The sequence below is a fragment of the Gasterosteus aculeatus genome, chromosome 8 (assembly GCF_964276395.1).
Source record: "Gasterosteus aculeatus chromosome 8, fGasAcu3.hap1.1, whole genome shotgun sequence".
Classification (NCBI taxonomy): domain Eukaryota; kingdom Metazoa; phylum Chordata; class Actinopteri; order Perciformes; family Gasterosteidae; genus Gasterosteus; species Gasterosteus aculeatus.
The window spans coordinates 2,737,690-2,752,711 of record NC_135695.1 but is presented as its reverse complement, the minus strand read 5'-3'; the positions used below and the strand labels follow the sequence as shown (position 1 = coordinate 2,752,711).

General features: G+C 45.9%; 2 protein-coding genes across 5 annotated transcripts; both read right to left on the bottom strand.

Moving 5' to 3' along the window:
* Positions 1-1,221: 1,221 nt before the first annotated feature.
* Positions 1,222-8,085, bottom strand: lrrc41 (leucine rich repeat containing 41). 3 transcript variants are annotated; one of them, XM_078107998.1, is made up of 10 exons: positions 6,814-8,085; positions 5,599-5,685; positions 5,465-5,523; positions 4,607-5,378; positions 4,119-4,367; positions 3,728-3,898; positions 3,365-3,463; positions 2,868-2,996; positions 1,762-1,834; positions 1,222-1,649 (listed from the first exon to the last, which is right to left on the bottom strand). In XM_078107998.1, the coding sequence occupies exons 1-10, from the start codon at positions 6,911-6,913 to the stop codon at positions 1,430-1,432; spliced, it is 1,959 nt and encodes a 652-aa protein (XP_077964124.1). In that variant the 5' UTR covers positions 6,914-8,085; the 3' UTR covers positions 1,222-1,429. The 3 variants fall into 3 exon arrangements, with proteins under 3 accessions (XP_077964124.1, XP_040040528.1, XP_040040529.1); XM_040184594.2 differs by having other exon boundaries at positions 4,131-4,367; XM_040184595.2 differs by having other exon boundaries at positions 3,728-3,895; positions 4,131-4,367.
* A 166-nt stretch (positions 8,086-8,251) lies between these two features.
* Positions 8,252-14,997, bottom strand: rad54l (RAD54 like). Of its 2 annotated transcripts, XM_040184593.2 has the most exons (18): positions 14,335-14,997; positions 14,136-14,219; positions 13,698-13,811; positions 13,528-13,588; positions 13,295-13,430; positions 13,107-13,176; positions 12,638-12,926; positions 12,160-12,284; positions 11,929-12,079; positions 11,706-11,832; positions 11,470-11,544; positions 11,054-11,184; positions 10,860-10,970; positions 10,049-10,172; positions 9,873-9,951; positions 9,607-9,786; positions 9,136-9,299; positions 8,252-8,554 (listed from the first exon to the last, which is right to left on the bottom strand). In XM_040184593.2, exons 1-18 carry the CDS (start codon positions 14,392-14,394, stop codon positions 8,353-8,355), a joined length of 2,283 nt encoding a protein of 760 aa, XP_040040527.2. In that variant the 5' UTR covers positions 14,395-14,997; the 3' UTR covers positions 8,252-8,352. The 2 variants fall into 2 exon arrangements, with proteins under 2 accessions (XP_040040527.2, XP_077964123.1); XM_078107997.1 differs by lacking the exon at positions 14,136-14,219 and having other exon boundaries at positions 14,335-14,737.
* Between the last annotated feature and the right edge of the window lie 25 nt (positions 14,998-15,022).

Here is a 15,022-nt window from a genome sequence, read left to right as displayed (position 1 = left end):
CACTGTCACCTCACTTGCTGTTTTTTTTTGGACCATTATCCTGCTGCTCTTGAGCTTAAGGTCACAACTGATGGCTGGACATTCTCCTTCAGGATTTTCTGGTAGAGAGCACAATTCATGGTTCCATGAATTCCAAGTGGTCCAGGTCCTGAAGCCCAGACCGTTACACTACCCCCCCTGATGTGCTGTTGGTATGGTGTAGTTTGTTATGAAAGGCTGTGTTATTTTTACACCACATGTGACGGAACGCACACATTCCAAAATGATCCACTTTGGTTTCATCAGTTCACAGAATTTTTCCCTAAAGTCTTTGGGATTAACAAGATGCTTATTGGCAAAAAGATCTTTGGCAGATCCTTTTGTCCACTTCAATTCATCAGACTGGTTCTGAAGTGATTTCTGGATACAAAAGGTCTGTCAGTAAACAGACACATTGAAATGTAGAAGTTAGCTCAGCTTTCCATAAAATGTGATCACAGTTCATTCATGACATCAAGGGGGGTTGGATTACTTTTCCATATATGGCCAAGTAGGTTTATATAGCTTTTTTCCCTCAATTTTTTCCATCAATTAAATACTTATTTAAAATTCTGGATTTTGTATTAACTCGGGCTACTGCTGTTTAATACTGTAATGGAAGCTTTTCTCAAAGCAATTGGCAATAAAGAACAAAGTATCTTTTTCAAACTTATCTTTCTCTGTTTATTTTTTCCAGGGGAAAAGCAAGGTGCAACAGCTTTACCTGGAAAACTGTTCGGAGCATCACAGGCATACTTATACATACACAGGCATAACGCCTTCATTTCTAATTAGATTTAGGAGCCTTTAAAGCCACCTCTGCCCTGGTGCCCTTGTGTCAGGGTCTAAGACCTAATCTCGTGACGTTTTCCAAAGGTCAAGGAATAGTGGTTAGGCTCAGACTCATGTTAGTCACGTCAGTCAGCAGCGGCGAAAATACGCTTTCTCTGAAGATGCAATACAAAGAAGTGCATCTTAGATGCCTTCTGACATGTGTTTCTTGTGCGACCCACCTGTAATACTAAAGCGACCCACTAGAGGGTCACGCCCCACCACAGAGAGAGACACCGGTCTAATGTAAATAAACGACACTGAAGAAGAGGTGTGGGAGAAGTTTGTTCAGTTGTATCTTAATGTCACGCACACTGTCTCTGGGAGTGTAACGGATGTTGGTTTAATAAATTATTCAAACGTCCACAAAACTAACGCTGTGTTCTTTTATTTTCCAACTAAGCCATTAAGCTGGCTGATACAAGTGAAGAAAATGTTACATTTGATAAAAAAATAACATGCGTAGAACATATCGATGTGTCACATAAGTAATTACAAAGCAAAACAATGTAAAAGCATTTCTTTTTAAACTATGACGGACAGTAGTAACTCTGCTGCGTTGACACTCGCACAGCTTTCTTCACATATTGCTGATGTGGTCAGCCATCGTGTCAGTGGAGCTCCATCCTTTAACCAGTAGAACACAGAACGGACGAAGCCTCTTCAGGGCGGCGTTCCACGTGTCGGGGTCTCGGTCCCCTGGGTTTACCCTGAGGTCAAGGGTCAGCCGGTGTGGTGGACGATGGGTCCTCAATCTCTTGGCAAACTCCAGCAGCTCGGCAGGCTGGATGAAGTTGGAACTGTTGGGGAGAAAAGGTAGTGCATTGAGCTAAAGACGCAAAGCGCCCGCTAGCAGGCGTGGTGGACCACGCAGCGAGCCCGAGCCCGGGGCGGCGGCGCGCCAGCTCTCACCTGACGTCCAGCCGCTTCACGGAGCCCGGCGCCGGTCCTGAAAACAGCTCGGCCAGCACACACACGTTCTTGGCTGTTGACGCAGACACAGTGAGCATAAACAAGTGGGGATTTCATTTGCACGTCAGTAGCTGCTGAGAGAGAGTGCATGACTGTAAACAGAAAACTATTCTAATTATTTCCATTATCCCATGCAGTGTTTTCTGATTCATGGTGCAATAAAGAGATATCTAAAATTCCTTCTGTGAAAAAGAAAACCCCCTTTTGACTGCAACATACCAGGCTTGAGCCTACATCCACATGTCCTGTATGGATATGCACATATTTCACAAGGCAGTGCCTAGTTACTTATATACACATAGTACATTCAGAAGCCTTTTAATCAAATCCGTATCCACCTGTTGTCTCCACTTGGGAGGACGGTTCTCATGGATTTCACTTGAACAGAGTATCATCATTAACGATGTCATGTCTCAATACTGTGTATGACAGACACTGCAGCAGGAAGTTGCTGTAGTTTTGATTTGAAAAAATTAAACTATTGATAGTTTGTGTTTGGTTCACTAGCAGTTACTGTTTCTCTACATGTGCACATCTTGGATAAAAGTCTTGCACAGTCTATTAACAAGGCTCCTTTTCTCTAATCCAAAGTATTGGAGTAAAAAGTATGCGCTTGCATCTCACAAAGTAAAGTGAGATGCAAGCGCTCTCTGATTTTAAAAACAGACATTACGGACTCCTCGTGGACCATTTTGAAAGTATGAATAGTTTTCATAACAAATGGCTTCAGAGTAACTTGTGCTCAGAATGACGAGTGTGGATCTGTTTTAATGAATGTCATACCAATCCCATGAATACAGGATAAGGGTCTGGACATCATGCATCCTTTTTTTATCTGATGATCATCAATCACCAGCTCAGGACCATAATCAGTAATATACATTAGCAAATATTAGTAAAAATAGAATTCATAAGCAATTGTTCACGGTTCTCTTTGTACACCGCTTTAGAAAAGGTTCTAGAAATGCTCCTTCCGCGGCAACAACGAGTACCGGGAGCAGGAAAAGCGTGCGAGTGTTGGTGCTGATGGAGGAGGACGTGTTTACCCAGACGATTCTGAGCCAGGCTGAGCGCGTGGAGGGAGGGCACCGCCTTCAGAGCCTCCACCAGCCGCTGGAGGCTCTCCTCCTTGTTGCTCCACTGCTCCAGGAGGCGGCAGTCATTAAAGCGCAGCTCTGAGTGGAGGAGCAAAGGAGAGACACTTCACCAAATGCGTTTTCTTTTCCTCGTTATTGCCGGAGCACTTTAGGCAAACGAGCGCAAACACTCAGCAACAGCGGAGAAGGGAGCGCAGGAATCGATTCATTTGACGTGGCGCAAAGGATGGACTCTTTGAAAAGGGTTACATTTCATCAGTGCCGTAAGGCCGACATGTGCCAGTAAACACAGGAGCTAAAATAGACTCCAGAGACTCAGTAAGATGCTTAAAAACACGATAGAAGCCACTGGCCTCCCAGCGGGCGTGTTGGGATGTGGAACGGACAGTGACGGGAGTTTGCATCGATGGCTCTCCTCCGGTCACAAGTCATTCCCCTTCTCTTACCTTCCAACTTGCAGTCTGTCAATAGATTCAGGATCTCAGGGAGACAATCAGACAGCTTCAGGTCCTCCAAGTTGAGACTCCTCAAGAGGGGATTGGACTCTAAAAGTTTAGACATGTCGTTCAGTCAGATGCATAAATGGAGCAGGCAGATATCAGCTTGTTGTAGATCTATGCTCGTGTTAATGCCAAACAACAAACAAACAGCAGCAGCAGAAAGCAGCTGTACGGGGATTGTTTAGGCCAGTGGTTCCCAAATCACATCACATCACAGTCAGGGACTATTTCCAGCTGACTCCACACTCGGTGGTAGTTCGGTGCGTCTCACACCGTCGTGGACCCCGTACACTGCAGTCGCACAAATACCTGAGAGAGTGGTAAAGAGTTGGCTTAGAGAGGAGCCGCTTGGTAATCGGATCCCGGCGAGGCGAAGCGAGGTGAACTGTGGACAGCGTCTCAGCACGGACGTGACGAAGCGCAGATCTGTCTGCAGCTCGGCCACTTTGATGTCCAGCTTCTCCAGGGGCAGCCGCTCTGCTGAGGGTTCACGAGACATCCCCTTAAGTGGCCATTTGTACCCTTCAGTGCTTCGGTATGAGCAGCATTTGTATTGAGAACTTTCTCAATTCTGCAGTACTGATCTATTTTGAATAAAGTCTCTAATAAGAAGGAACATTTATTTCGAAAATATATTTTGTCAATCCAACGACACAACACCCTTTCAGTCATACACACGTCAAGTGTAACTCAGTAGAACCTTTCTCAGCACCTGAGATGCCCGACCCCGCGGCTCTTGGGCGCTGCGGTAGGAGGCGCTGCCCCCACATCAGAGTCTGGATCTCGGCGGTCAGGGAGGTGAGGTTGGGGCTCGCATCCAGCAGGACCTCCACGAGCCACGTGCACGGCAGGACGCTGACGCTCAGGTCGGCCAGAGAGCTGTGGGAGCTGTCCGACAGCTGCTTCAGGGCTTTGGCCAACGACAACACATCCGAGTCTCTGAAGGTCACTGCAGAAACAAAGCAGCACTAATTGTTCCTGCAGTTCCACAACAGAAATGGCACAGAACATTAGTTATTCAGGAATTTCAAAATATTTCTTGGGGAGATTTTGCTAACATGGACTGGAACGTGCAGCAATGCGCCAACGTAGGCAGCGAGAAAGAAGACCCAGGTTGACCTCTGCAAAGGACCCCTGAACCCCCCCCCCCCCCCCCCACTAAACCGGCACGCCGGTTATCAAACTTACAGAAGCTGTGGAGAGTCAGAGAGCGAAGGCAGAAGAATGTGGGCAGAGCCGAGTTCAGCACTCTGAGGGAGTCGGACCCACACTGCCTGATGTCCAGACAATCGATCCGCCCCCATGGACACGCCCCCGCCGAGGGGCCGTCCCGCGGAGTGAAGGTCCGACAGAGAACCTGCGGGTCCAACGTAAAGTGTGATCTCCCGGATTCCTCCGCAGAGTCCAACTTGGAGCGTTTGCAGGGGGTGACTTGTTCCTCCGGCGCCCCGGTCCCAAGGCCGGAACCGCCGCCGGCCCCGTCTGCACTGGCTGAAGCGGTTTGTGACACACAGCTCGCCTTTTTGCTCTCCAGTAGCTCCTTGAGATCCGGATTTACATACTGAGATCCCCTGCCGTGCAGGATCCAGGCCAGCACTATGGGACACTGCACATGAACCACAATTTTCTTGGCCACCCCGTGGTCCAGCAAGCGATGGAGGACGTACAACGCAGTTTGGGTTCTCCTCTTTGATATGTCGATGCTCTGAGACACGCCAACGCTCCAGATACGCTTCTCTAGGAGGTTCAGGAGAGGTCGCCGCTCGGCGGTTAAACTCTCAACTGGCGTAGTGAGCAGAAAATGTTTGATGCATTTCGCTGCCGCCCACAGGAAGGACGGCGTGTTCAAATTGGCAATGTTCCTTTTGACGAAGGGGTTGGTGAAGCCGTAGAACACGAGAGTGAAAAGCATCCTCATTACTTCGTGTTTGGCCTCCTCTTCTGTGTCAAAGTCCGTTACCTGCAACGTAACAGAGGATACGCGTCACTTCCGGGTTCTGGACGTTACTACAGCATGTGTGATTGGTATGTGCACATTGCACCTACGTGGTTAGGTCCACACATGTCCTGTAGGACGCTAATCCACCCGGGGTGAGTTGACAACCCTGACACAAAGAAAAAGACTAATTTAATCATGAATCCAGAATGGGAGAGACTTTCGTTTGCCCGTCAGCGGTTACCTCTCTGGTTGAGGGCAGGCTGGAGCTCATCCAGCTGACATACTGTCAGATGAGGGAGGAGGTCCCTAATGAGAGGCGTTGGAAGACCTGCGTTAGGACAGATTGGAAAACTTTAGGACGCCAAATCCCTCACCACCCGTGACTAGGGTTAACTGAACACAACTTGAACTACGAAATACATTTACAAGTGATACTAATCAACACAAATACATGTGAACATAATTCATTGAATCTTATTTCCAAAGGATTAAATGAAATATATTCACATTTAGTATAAAAATGTTAGCTGAATATTGTGAAAATATGACTTAAACGGGCGATAAACAACACAATTAACTCCACCTATCCAGGAAAGCAAACACAGAGTAAAGTAAAAGTCAAGTTGAGATGTCCTGAACACATGTAGATCACTCATTGTTAGGAATTATTGCAAAAAAACGCTTTTATAGGACCTCAAATTTTGAGATGAAAGCTTTAAGAACATATGTAGGACTTTTATCTTGGGATATTCTCTTAATTGGTAGAGTAAGATTATTTCATTTTCGGTCTAAGAATAATCAGTCAGTCAGTCAATTGGATTTTTGAAAATACATATTTAGGACTTATTTGGGATAATTATCTTAATTGGTACAGTAAAAGTATCTTTAGTATGAGTGAGTCAAAGATGTCGTGAGTGCACATACACAGGGGATGATTGATTAAATAGCTTTCATCATACTTCAAATACTCAAATGACCTTTTTCTCTGAACAAATCAAAGGACTTTAAAAACGTTTAGTTTTCTGTCTATCTGGGTGTAATTATTGTGTATTCTCGCCTAACATTTAGGTTATCTTTTGTACATCTTTCTGCGCTCGCTCCCGGTCTGGGCGCTCAGGAAGCGTTTACCGTAAATGTCCGTGTGTGCGTTCACTTCAATATGTGCCAGCGGACCGCAGCGCCTTGAGAGCGTGACGAGTCAGATTCCCCGTCACGCGGTGCGTGTATCGCTATGTGACTTGACCACTGCTACTCGGAGTTTAGAAAGGATCGCCCTTTAAACAACAACAACAACAACACGGCCACAGCCTGGTGGAATAGAAATGTGTATCGGTGTGTCTGGCTCTCCCCTCCTGCGAGCCGTGTAGCGTTAGCCGCCGCTAACAACATGCTAACGTTAGCATGCTGTTCTCGCGCTGGTCAAGCCGAGGCTGAGCGACGGCTCGCGTGCACTTACCGAGAACAGCCTCGACGCCCACAGCGGCGAAATGTTTCCTGACACCTTGGAAACATATATTCTTCAGACTCAAGGCTGCCTCCTTCGCACTGATGGCCATGTTTAGCACCGCTACGTGTTATCGTTTGCTAACGTTATTCATCGCAACGAGCGGTGGGGCTTTAACGGAGTGACGCAACGGGACTCGGCCCCGGTGACGGCTCACGTCGGGGGCACCGGCTCGCGCTCACGGTCGATCTTCTCCTCGTCCCCGGTGTTGTGGTTCCATGACGGTGTGCATTACGTCATTGCCCAGCTGCTGAGGCGCTTCTTCTTCTTCTCTAGTTTTAATGGCGGGCAACAGGGAGAAAGGTAAACGCCACCATCTGCTGTACCCCGAGTTTACAGCATCGCGACGAATGAGGAGATTACATTGTCAATATTTCACCTGGTGCCTGTAAATGCTGCTGCAGAGCAGCCGTGCATACCGACATTTCCTCCATGGGACTCCAGATGCTGATGCTTCTCCCAATATGAAGGTTAAGCTCTGGACTGTGACACCTCTCTAGTTTTGCTATGCCTACTTCTAGTAGTTTAAATGCATGGTTAGATGTGAATGCCTAGTAGTTCTACAGGACATAAAATGACAAAATGAACACATTTCAAGAAACACAACGCTACATCTTCAAGGGTGTACGAAGTCCCTTTCACGCTGGAGAGAACTCGACTGGCCGGCGAGCGGCACGTCAGGAACATTCTCCTGACAGGCAGCGCCCAACGAAGGAAGAATCCAAGGACGTGGTGCTGAAAACAGTGTGGTTGGACTGATGTTATATATTTGACCCCGTCCACCCAAAACTGGGCCTCCCATCCTTCTCCAGCCAGGCTTTACAAGGCGCTCTTATAACTTTGCCAATTTAATGACAACCAAGGTTATTTTCACAGGCATTTCCAATTTTAACCCTCAAAGTTGGAGCTTATCTAAGGTCAACTTTACACTCATCCCTATTGCTAGATATTTATCATCCATAATGTTGAATAAAATCAGTCATTTGAATTGTAATGGTTGAATGGAAGTCATAGTAAACTATTTACTGAAGCTTGATAGATTTGTCCATAAGAACCAGTCTGGAGTTGCCAGGTTATGAAAACAACAGTGTTTTGCTCAAGGGCACTTTGACATGTGCTAAGAAGGAGGTCTACTTCCTCTGTGTCAGTTGCCACTCATCAATTATGTCGTTTTGCAGTATTTGTACTGTTGAGTTTGCGTAAAATGACATTAAAAAAGAAACCTCCACGTTAAACATTTGCAATTCATACATCAGGATTCAACCTGCCAAGTGACGACTGATGCAAACTAGCTTATAGCTGCAATCTGGTATGGTGCATCAACTGATTCCAGTAAGTTACCCGAGAGCAGACGTTACTGCATTTGTAATGGATACAACACCAACACCAGTCCTTCTCCTTTACTTTTAATTAAAAAAACAACAACAATTGAATGACAAATAAATATCAGAATTTTCAGTAAATGTGGTGGAGAGTCTGGAGTTCCTGCCGCTATACTACACCCTTCCGGTCCTCGTGAGAGCGCTGGTGGAAGACGAAGGACACGGCCGCGTCCCAGGAGGCTTTCAACACTTGGTCCCTCAGACCCTTCTTGTCGAAGCAGTGGTTCCACTGGGAGAGGTTGCTGGTGCAGTCGCAGTCGTCTGCGGGAGGCCGGACCTCCCTGCCATTTACACAGCGGCGACAGCGGAACCTGACATCGCCGACAGGAGGAAGAGGCCCGGTTCAATACATTACATGCAATTATAATCCTACATTAGTAATGACTTATGACCAAGGGCCGGGTCTATGAAGCATCATACGTCATCTGCAAAAGGATGTTTGATGACAGCGATGATAATAAGGTGGAGATGCAATAAAAAGGTGTAAGAAAAAACATGTAGACTATATAAGAAGTCATTATAACGTCACACATTGGTTTGTGGGTTGATGCTTGAAACCCGGAGTACGCTGTCGCCATCTTGGATTAAAAGCTACTGCCATGTTTTTTTACAAACCAATGAATGGTAGCTACTATATTTAGAGTGTGGAGGGCTGGCACCAACCTGTCAGTCAGAGTAAGCCCGCCCTAATGCATCCAGCTTGGTGATCTATTTGACTCTAAATGGACCATAACTTCTTGCTGCATTGAAGACTTGAAACTAGAGATTGCGACCAGATGTTTACTGAGGGAGTAAATCAAGAGAGAAGTAGGGTCCTTTTCTCATAGACAGATTCAACCAGAGAAGACGCCCCATTCATTTTCTTAAAGTCCGAGCCGTATGAGTCGTGTACCGGTCATGCGTGTCGCTGGCCGTCTCCTCGTTGAGGGTGAAGAGTTCTCGCAGTTCGCCCAGAGAGAAGTGGCGCTCCACGTCCTGCTCCTCGTCCACCACGCAGCTGCTCAGGGCTTTCTTGTGGGCCTGCCTCTGGAGGATCTTCTCCTCGATTGTCCCGGTCTGCCAGACACACAAACACACGGGTCAGAACGCGCAAACTTTGCAAACCCGCTGTCCAACGTGTAAAACCCGGCCAAAAACTAAATTTATACTTATCAGTTTTATGAAAATAAAAGGCAACTGACAAACAAGGTAACACATATAGTTTTTTTTTCTCTGATCCCAGAATCCTCTCGCTAACTGACTAACATGCTCATGTCAGTATAAATCTTTTTGATTTCAAATAAATTGGCACAGTGAGTTCTCTTCGTTCTGATCTTACACGTTGCACCGATGTGTTTTCATGTGTGTGTGTGTGTGTACTGACAGAGAGCAGTCTGTAGATGTAGCAGGTCTTCTTCTGGCCGTCTCGCCACACGCGCGCCATCGCCTGTTCATCATTGGCCGGGTTCCAGTCTGGATCAAACATGACCAGGCGATTAGCACCGATCAGATTCAGGCCACATCCACCAGCCTTGCTGCTCAGCATGAAGATGAACTCTGGATTCTGAGAAAACAGATGCACAGAAGAGGTTTTGATTTTTTCTTCTTTTTAAAGCGCAGTGGTGTTTGAAACCAAGTCGGCCGACTCACAGATGGACTGTTGAATCTTTCTACAATCTTGGCCCTTTTCTTGATGGACATTGTGCCATCCAGACGAACATAGAGGTATCTGCAAAAAAAGAAAAAAGAAAAGAAAAGGGTTGCTGCCCACTTAACTGACAAATCCTATAATACAGATGATAAAACAGCGGTTTGCCAAAAAACACCTTCTAGATCTGCACAGCTTTTCAAAGAGGTCCAGTGTTTGAGTGTAGTTGGAGACCAGCACCACCTTGTCACTCGATGTTGTCCTCGTCATCGCCAGAATGTAGTCAAGAACGAGCATTTTCCCTGGAACAAAAGGAAACGATATATTTACCAGAAAATAGAACAATGACATGAGTGTGCACCACAATCACAATGTCACACACACACACACACACTCTTTACTTTTTGTGTTGTGCTTGTTTTAAAAAAATAAATATTTTTCTTGTTTATTTATATAAAGAACTGTATTGACAGTATGTTGAGTAAAGGAAAAAAACTGAGGCAAATTCCATGCACGTGAGCATACATGACTAATAAAGTGGATTCTGGTTTGTAGACTGACCTTTCACCTCCAGGTTTTAAATCATTGCCATTTTGCAACCAGTAATTGGCAGTGACCATATTTGAACAGGGGAGGAGTGACGTAAAGATGGCGTATACAGCGCTGGTAGCTACCCGTCAATCACAGTAAGCCCGCCCCAAAGCACACTCTGCTTTATGGTCAGTTTGACTCTAAAAGGACCATCATTTACTAACTGAACATCATGCCGTATTTAAGAAACTAGAGATTGAGACCATGAACTCATGAGGAATAACAATAATGCATCAGTCAAATGTATCTTTAACTTTAAATTGTGTGCTCTCTCTCTCTTTTTGGAGAGTGTCATTAATTACACTCAAAATAAGAGTGTTGAAACACACTGAAAATTTCATTGTAAAAGTATTATTTTTTCCTTTTTAATACCATCAGAGTATATTCCAGGTTCTTACCAGAGAGCTGAGGCTCCACAGCCTTCGTGCAGTAACCGGGTGGAAACAGATCCAGCGCCCCCTCGAAGCCCTCGGCGCTCTCCACGCACTTGTCGTAGACGAGAGCCGGGTCTGGGACGCAGAGCACCGGTTAGCGCTTCCACCAAGCGGCAGAGGCTTTCACACTGCGTTGCAGTGGGTTTAGGCACACTTACGATTGCACAGTTTCTTGAGTGATGTGATGGAAGACAGGGAGGAGACATTTATTTTGCCTTCTTGCAACGCCTCGATGGGTTTGGCCTTCCGCAGGAAGTGTTTATAGAGCTCCGACTGCAGAGGAGTCAGCCTGCAGGGAAACAGTCAGATGCTGGGACGGTTCTGTAGCCACGTGTCTTGATTGAAATAAAGTAACTTAAAACTTAAAACCCTCTTATCTCTTGTATTATATTATTAACTAATGAAATCGAAATTTGGTAAATACACAAAAGGCATTTGATTAAAAAAAATCTAAATCAAAATGTGGCATCGCTACTAAAACTCAGCTTTAAGTGTGTCCTAAATATACTATATCTAATTTGCGTCTTGCTGTTCTTAACTGTCTCCAGCCTGAAAGCAAAAGGAATCAACCCACCTGCAACATACCACCTGCTCGATTTTCACAGGAAGATACTTGGACAAGATATCGGATGTTCTTCTAATCAAGCACCTGGAGAGACACACGAGGTCAGTATTATGGGGGCATAATTCCCTTCAACATGTTAGACACGGTGCTGTCTGAGGATGAGCGTTAGGTGATTAGTTCAGTGTTTGATCATAGATATAAAGCATATTTATTCTAAAAAGGAGATGAATGAGCTCGGAGCTCACCTGTTGACGATGCTGATCAGCTCCTTGAGTTTCCCCTCTCCGGTCTCTCTGTCTTTATCACTAGCGTCTGCGTCCCGCCCTTTGAGGATGGGAAGCTCAAAGCGCTTTTTAAACTCCTGGGCTGTACCTGCACTCCAGCAGCAACACAGTGGATGGAGGGGATCAGGATATCCGGCAGACACCACCCAAACGTGTTTGCGGCTTTGTGTGCGAGGCGACTTACCGAGGATCCCGGCGTTCACAAAGTGGACCAGGCTGAAGTACTCCAGCAGGTCGTTCTGGATGGGAGTGCCGGATATCAGCACCCTCCGCTGGGCACTCATGGCGTTTAGAGCCTGGTATGTCTGGTTGTCAGAGTTCTTCAGCCGATGACCCTAAGGCACGCGCAACTGTTACATCCCGAGTCAGCGGTCCTCACTCCACAGTGGTGGGCTACAACCAATGAGGCACCTACCTCATCGCAGATGACCATTCCGACTTTGCCCTTGTGCAGAACCCCGGCGTGCAGCCGAAACGTCTCGTATGAGATGATCAGGATCGGGGTTGGTATCCTCAAACCATGCTGAGAGATGAAGTTCACTAAAAAACAAAAAGAAACAAACTATATATTAATCAGACAATTAATAAACTGCAATATTTCCAGAAGGACGTCGAGGGAACGTTTACATGAAAACAAAACAACACTATTATAAACAAGATATTGCCCAGTTACCTTCCATTTCCTGCCACAAATTGAGGTTTGGGGAGTATTTTTGGCACAATGTAAATGACACATGATTTGAAATAGCAGAAAAATCTTTGCCAAGAATGAAGGATTTATTCTGTGACTTTGTCTATCCGGCTTTAAACCTCCACCACCACTAAATCTATGAGAAGAGCAGCAGCCTGCTGTGGATGATCACAACGACACGGTGCAGAGAGGTAAACTGTACCTAGTTGTCTATCGATTTCGTCCTTTGAACCTCCGTCTATGGCCACCGGTGAGACGCGTCCTCCCAGCCACTTTCCTACTTCATTGTACCAGTTGCGAACCAGACTGGAGGGGGAAACCACAATGACCTTGTCTATCTCCGGCTTAGCATCCGGACTTTGGCGCAGCAGGGTCCACATGAGGGCGATGCACTGCAAGGTCTTCCCCAGGCCCATCTCGTCGGCCATGATGCAGCCGTACGAGCCCGAGATGCGTCTTCCCGTCACACACTCCCACAGGAACTTCACCCCCTCAAGAGATAAAAAGACCAACATTTTACTTCTCATGCGATTTGACAGTTTCCGAAGCGGAACAACGTGAGGCCGTTTCAGTCCACGTCTCCACCATTCCAACACTGTTGTTATAATAAATGCAATATTTTTGCAAATATAATTTATCAGTTGTATGTTTAGAAAGACAATACCCTTTACCTCTCTCTGGTGGGGTCTGAGAACCTTTCCTAAAACTGGATCCACAACAACGTGGACTGGTAGTTTTTCTCTGGAAAAGGACAAAGCGCAGTGAAATTTGTCTTTTTTTATTTTAAGACCTGATACAGCACAGTTGACGTCTATAAATCCATTTACCTCATCAGAGTTGAGGATTTAGGAGGACTTACTTTTCAGCTTGGATCAGGTCGTGAGCGCTCAGGGCCGGCGGCTCGTAGAGGACCAAAGCATCTTCAGCGAAGGGATCGTGGAGGGATTTCCTTACACCTGCACGCTTTAGACCGAGAGCCCTGATTCCCAGTGAGCCTGTGGGCAATTCATCCAGACAACAGTATTACTAAAAGTAATCCTTTAGCCATTGTAATAAACACAAAGGAGAAGCACGAAACATGAAAACGGTTACCTGTGTAATTAGGAATAGGGATTTTAAATGGCTTGGAGAGGATACTGCGAATAAATGCTTCCTGTAAAAAGAATTTTAAAACAAGTGAGCCAAGGACAATGGATCAATGGACAATCGATGGACAATTCCCACAACGAAGATGTAGTTTGATGGAGCTCAACGATGCTTACATGTTTGTCACCATCCACACATGGTGGCTGCAGCTTGTTCAGCTGAGTCAAAGGCTTTCTGAAGGGGGAAATGTGGCTTTCTCTGCTCTCATTACCACCTCTTCTTTTTTTCTCCTACGGAAAATAACATAAAGCTCATTATTCGTAATGGTTTTGAATCGGAACCTTTGTTCATCCATGAATTAAACATGACGCGCTGCGATGTGACAGCATCCAATGACCGATATGTTTCACAGATGAATTGCTTATTAAAGCGACTCTGGTGAACACATGAAGGTCTGTGCATATGCAGTTAATGCTAATCGATCAGATTCAATAGCAGAATCTGGTGTCCCTTCAAAGTAAGGTGCAAGATGACAGAGATCTGCAGTCCTCTCTGGATGTGACAGCTGTGGTGAAGATACAACGTGGACGTGTCGCTCCTGCTAATTCACCTACAGTTTCACATGTCCAGTCTTCATCTTCACAGGAATCTCCTGGTTGCTTCCGTTTGGCCACCTGACTGGGTGCAAGACTCCTTCTCTGGGATTGTTTTTATAAAGTCAGCAGTCAGACATATAGTTTCAAGCCGGTATTCAACACACGCGTGCAGTCTGAAGCATGTTGGAAACACGTATCAATGATTCGGCCTGCTTACCATTGTCCTTGTTTCCCGGGCGTTAAGTCGAGACTCCTCACCTGCCCGTGTTATTAGCATTTGAAGCTAACGCACTGCTAGCTAGCCGAACATAGCTAGCGTTAGCGGCTCCGCCTGCTTCCTTTCCAAAGCCCAGTCTCTCATGTCTGTGCTGATTTTTTTGCTCTTACTTTATAAAAACAATAACTAGCCTAACAAATACGTATTGCCGAGTGAAACGACCTAGTCACCTAGCGTGATGTCAGTGCCACGGAAGATGTATAATATAATTTAACGGTCCTTTCATACAACCAACTGCGACTTTCTCCTCGGTTCAGCTTTGTTGCGGTTGCTATCAAACTTCGCGCTAAATGTTGCGCAACACTACGGCAAGCAGAAGAGGCCAAGATACACTGCCGGGCGATTACTGCGCGCTGCACCGAGTTCGACTTCTGCCACGATAGTGATTTTATATATTTTTGTGTATGTCTCCTTGAGTGGGTACCTTTTGTGTCACGACATTGCAGAACGATGCTATTCGTTAAAAACACATCATTTACTGACGTTGTTCCATAGGGTGAATTCAGGTATACTGGGACGGCATAAGGAAAAATCGTTTTACTGGTTAAGTGTTAATACATGCTTAGGAAGCGTATAACCAAAGTCACATGACATAACCTAGGTGACATCACACAGGGGGGTGTGGTCA

Coding starts and splice junctions, on each gene's coding strand:
- rad54l (XM_040184593.2), bottom strand. CDS start 14,394: ATGCTAATAACACGGGCAGGTGAGGAGTCTCGACTTAACGCCCGGGAA. Junction 13,589..13,697: donor GTGTGGATGGTGACAAACAT/GTAAGCATCGTT, acceptor TTCTTTTTACAG/GAAGCATTTATTCGCAGTAT. Junction 11,185..11,469: donor GAGCAGGTGGTATGTTGCAG/GTGGGTTGATTC, acceptor GTTTCCCTGCAG/GCTGACTCCTCTGCAGTCGG.
- lrrc41 (XM_078107998.1), bottom strand. CDS start 6,913: ATGGCCATCAGTGCGAAGGAGGCAGCCTTGAGTCTGAAGAATATATGT. Junction 5,524..5,598: donor GCCTGCCCTCAACCAGAGAG/GTAACCGCTGAC, acceptor TCTTTGTGTCAG/GGTTGTCAACTCACCCCGGG. Junction 2,997..3,364: donor GACAGACTGCAAGTTGGAAG/GTAAGAGAAGGG, acceptor TCCTCCACTCAG/AGCTGCGCTTTAATGACTGC.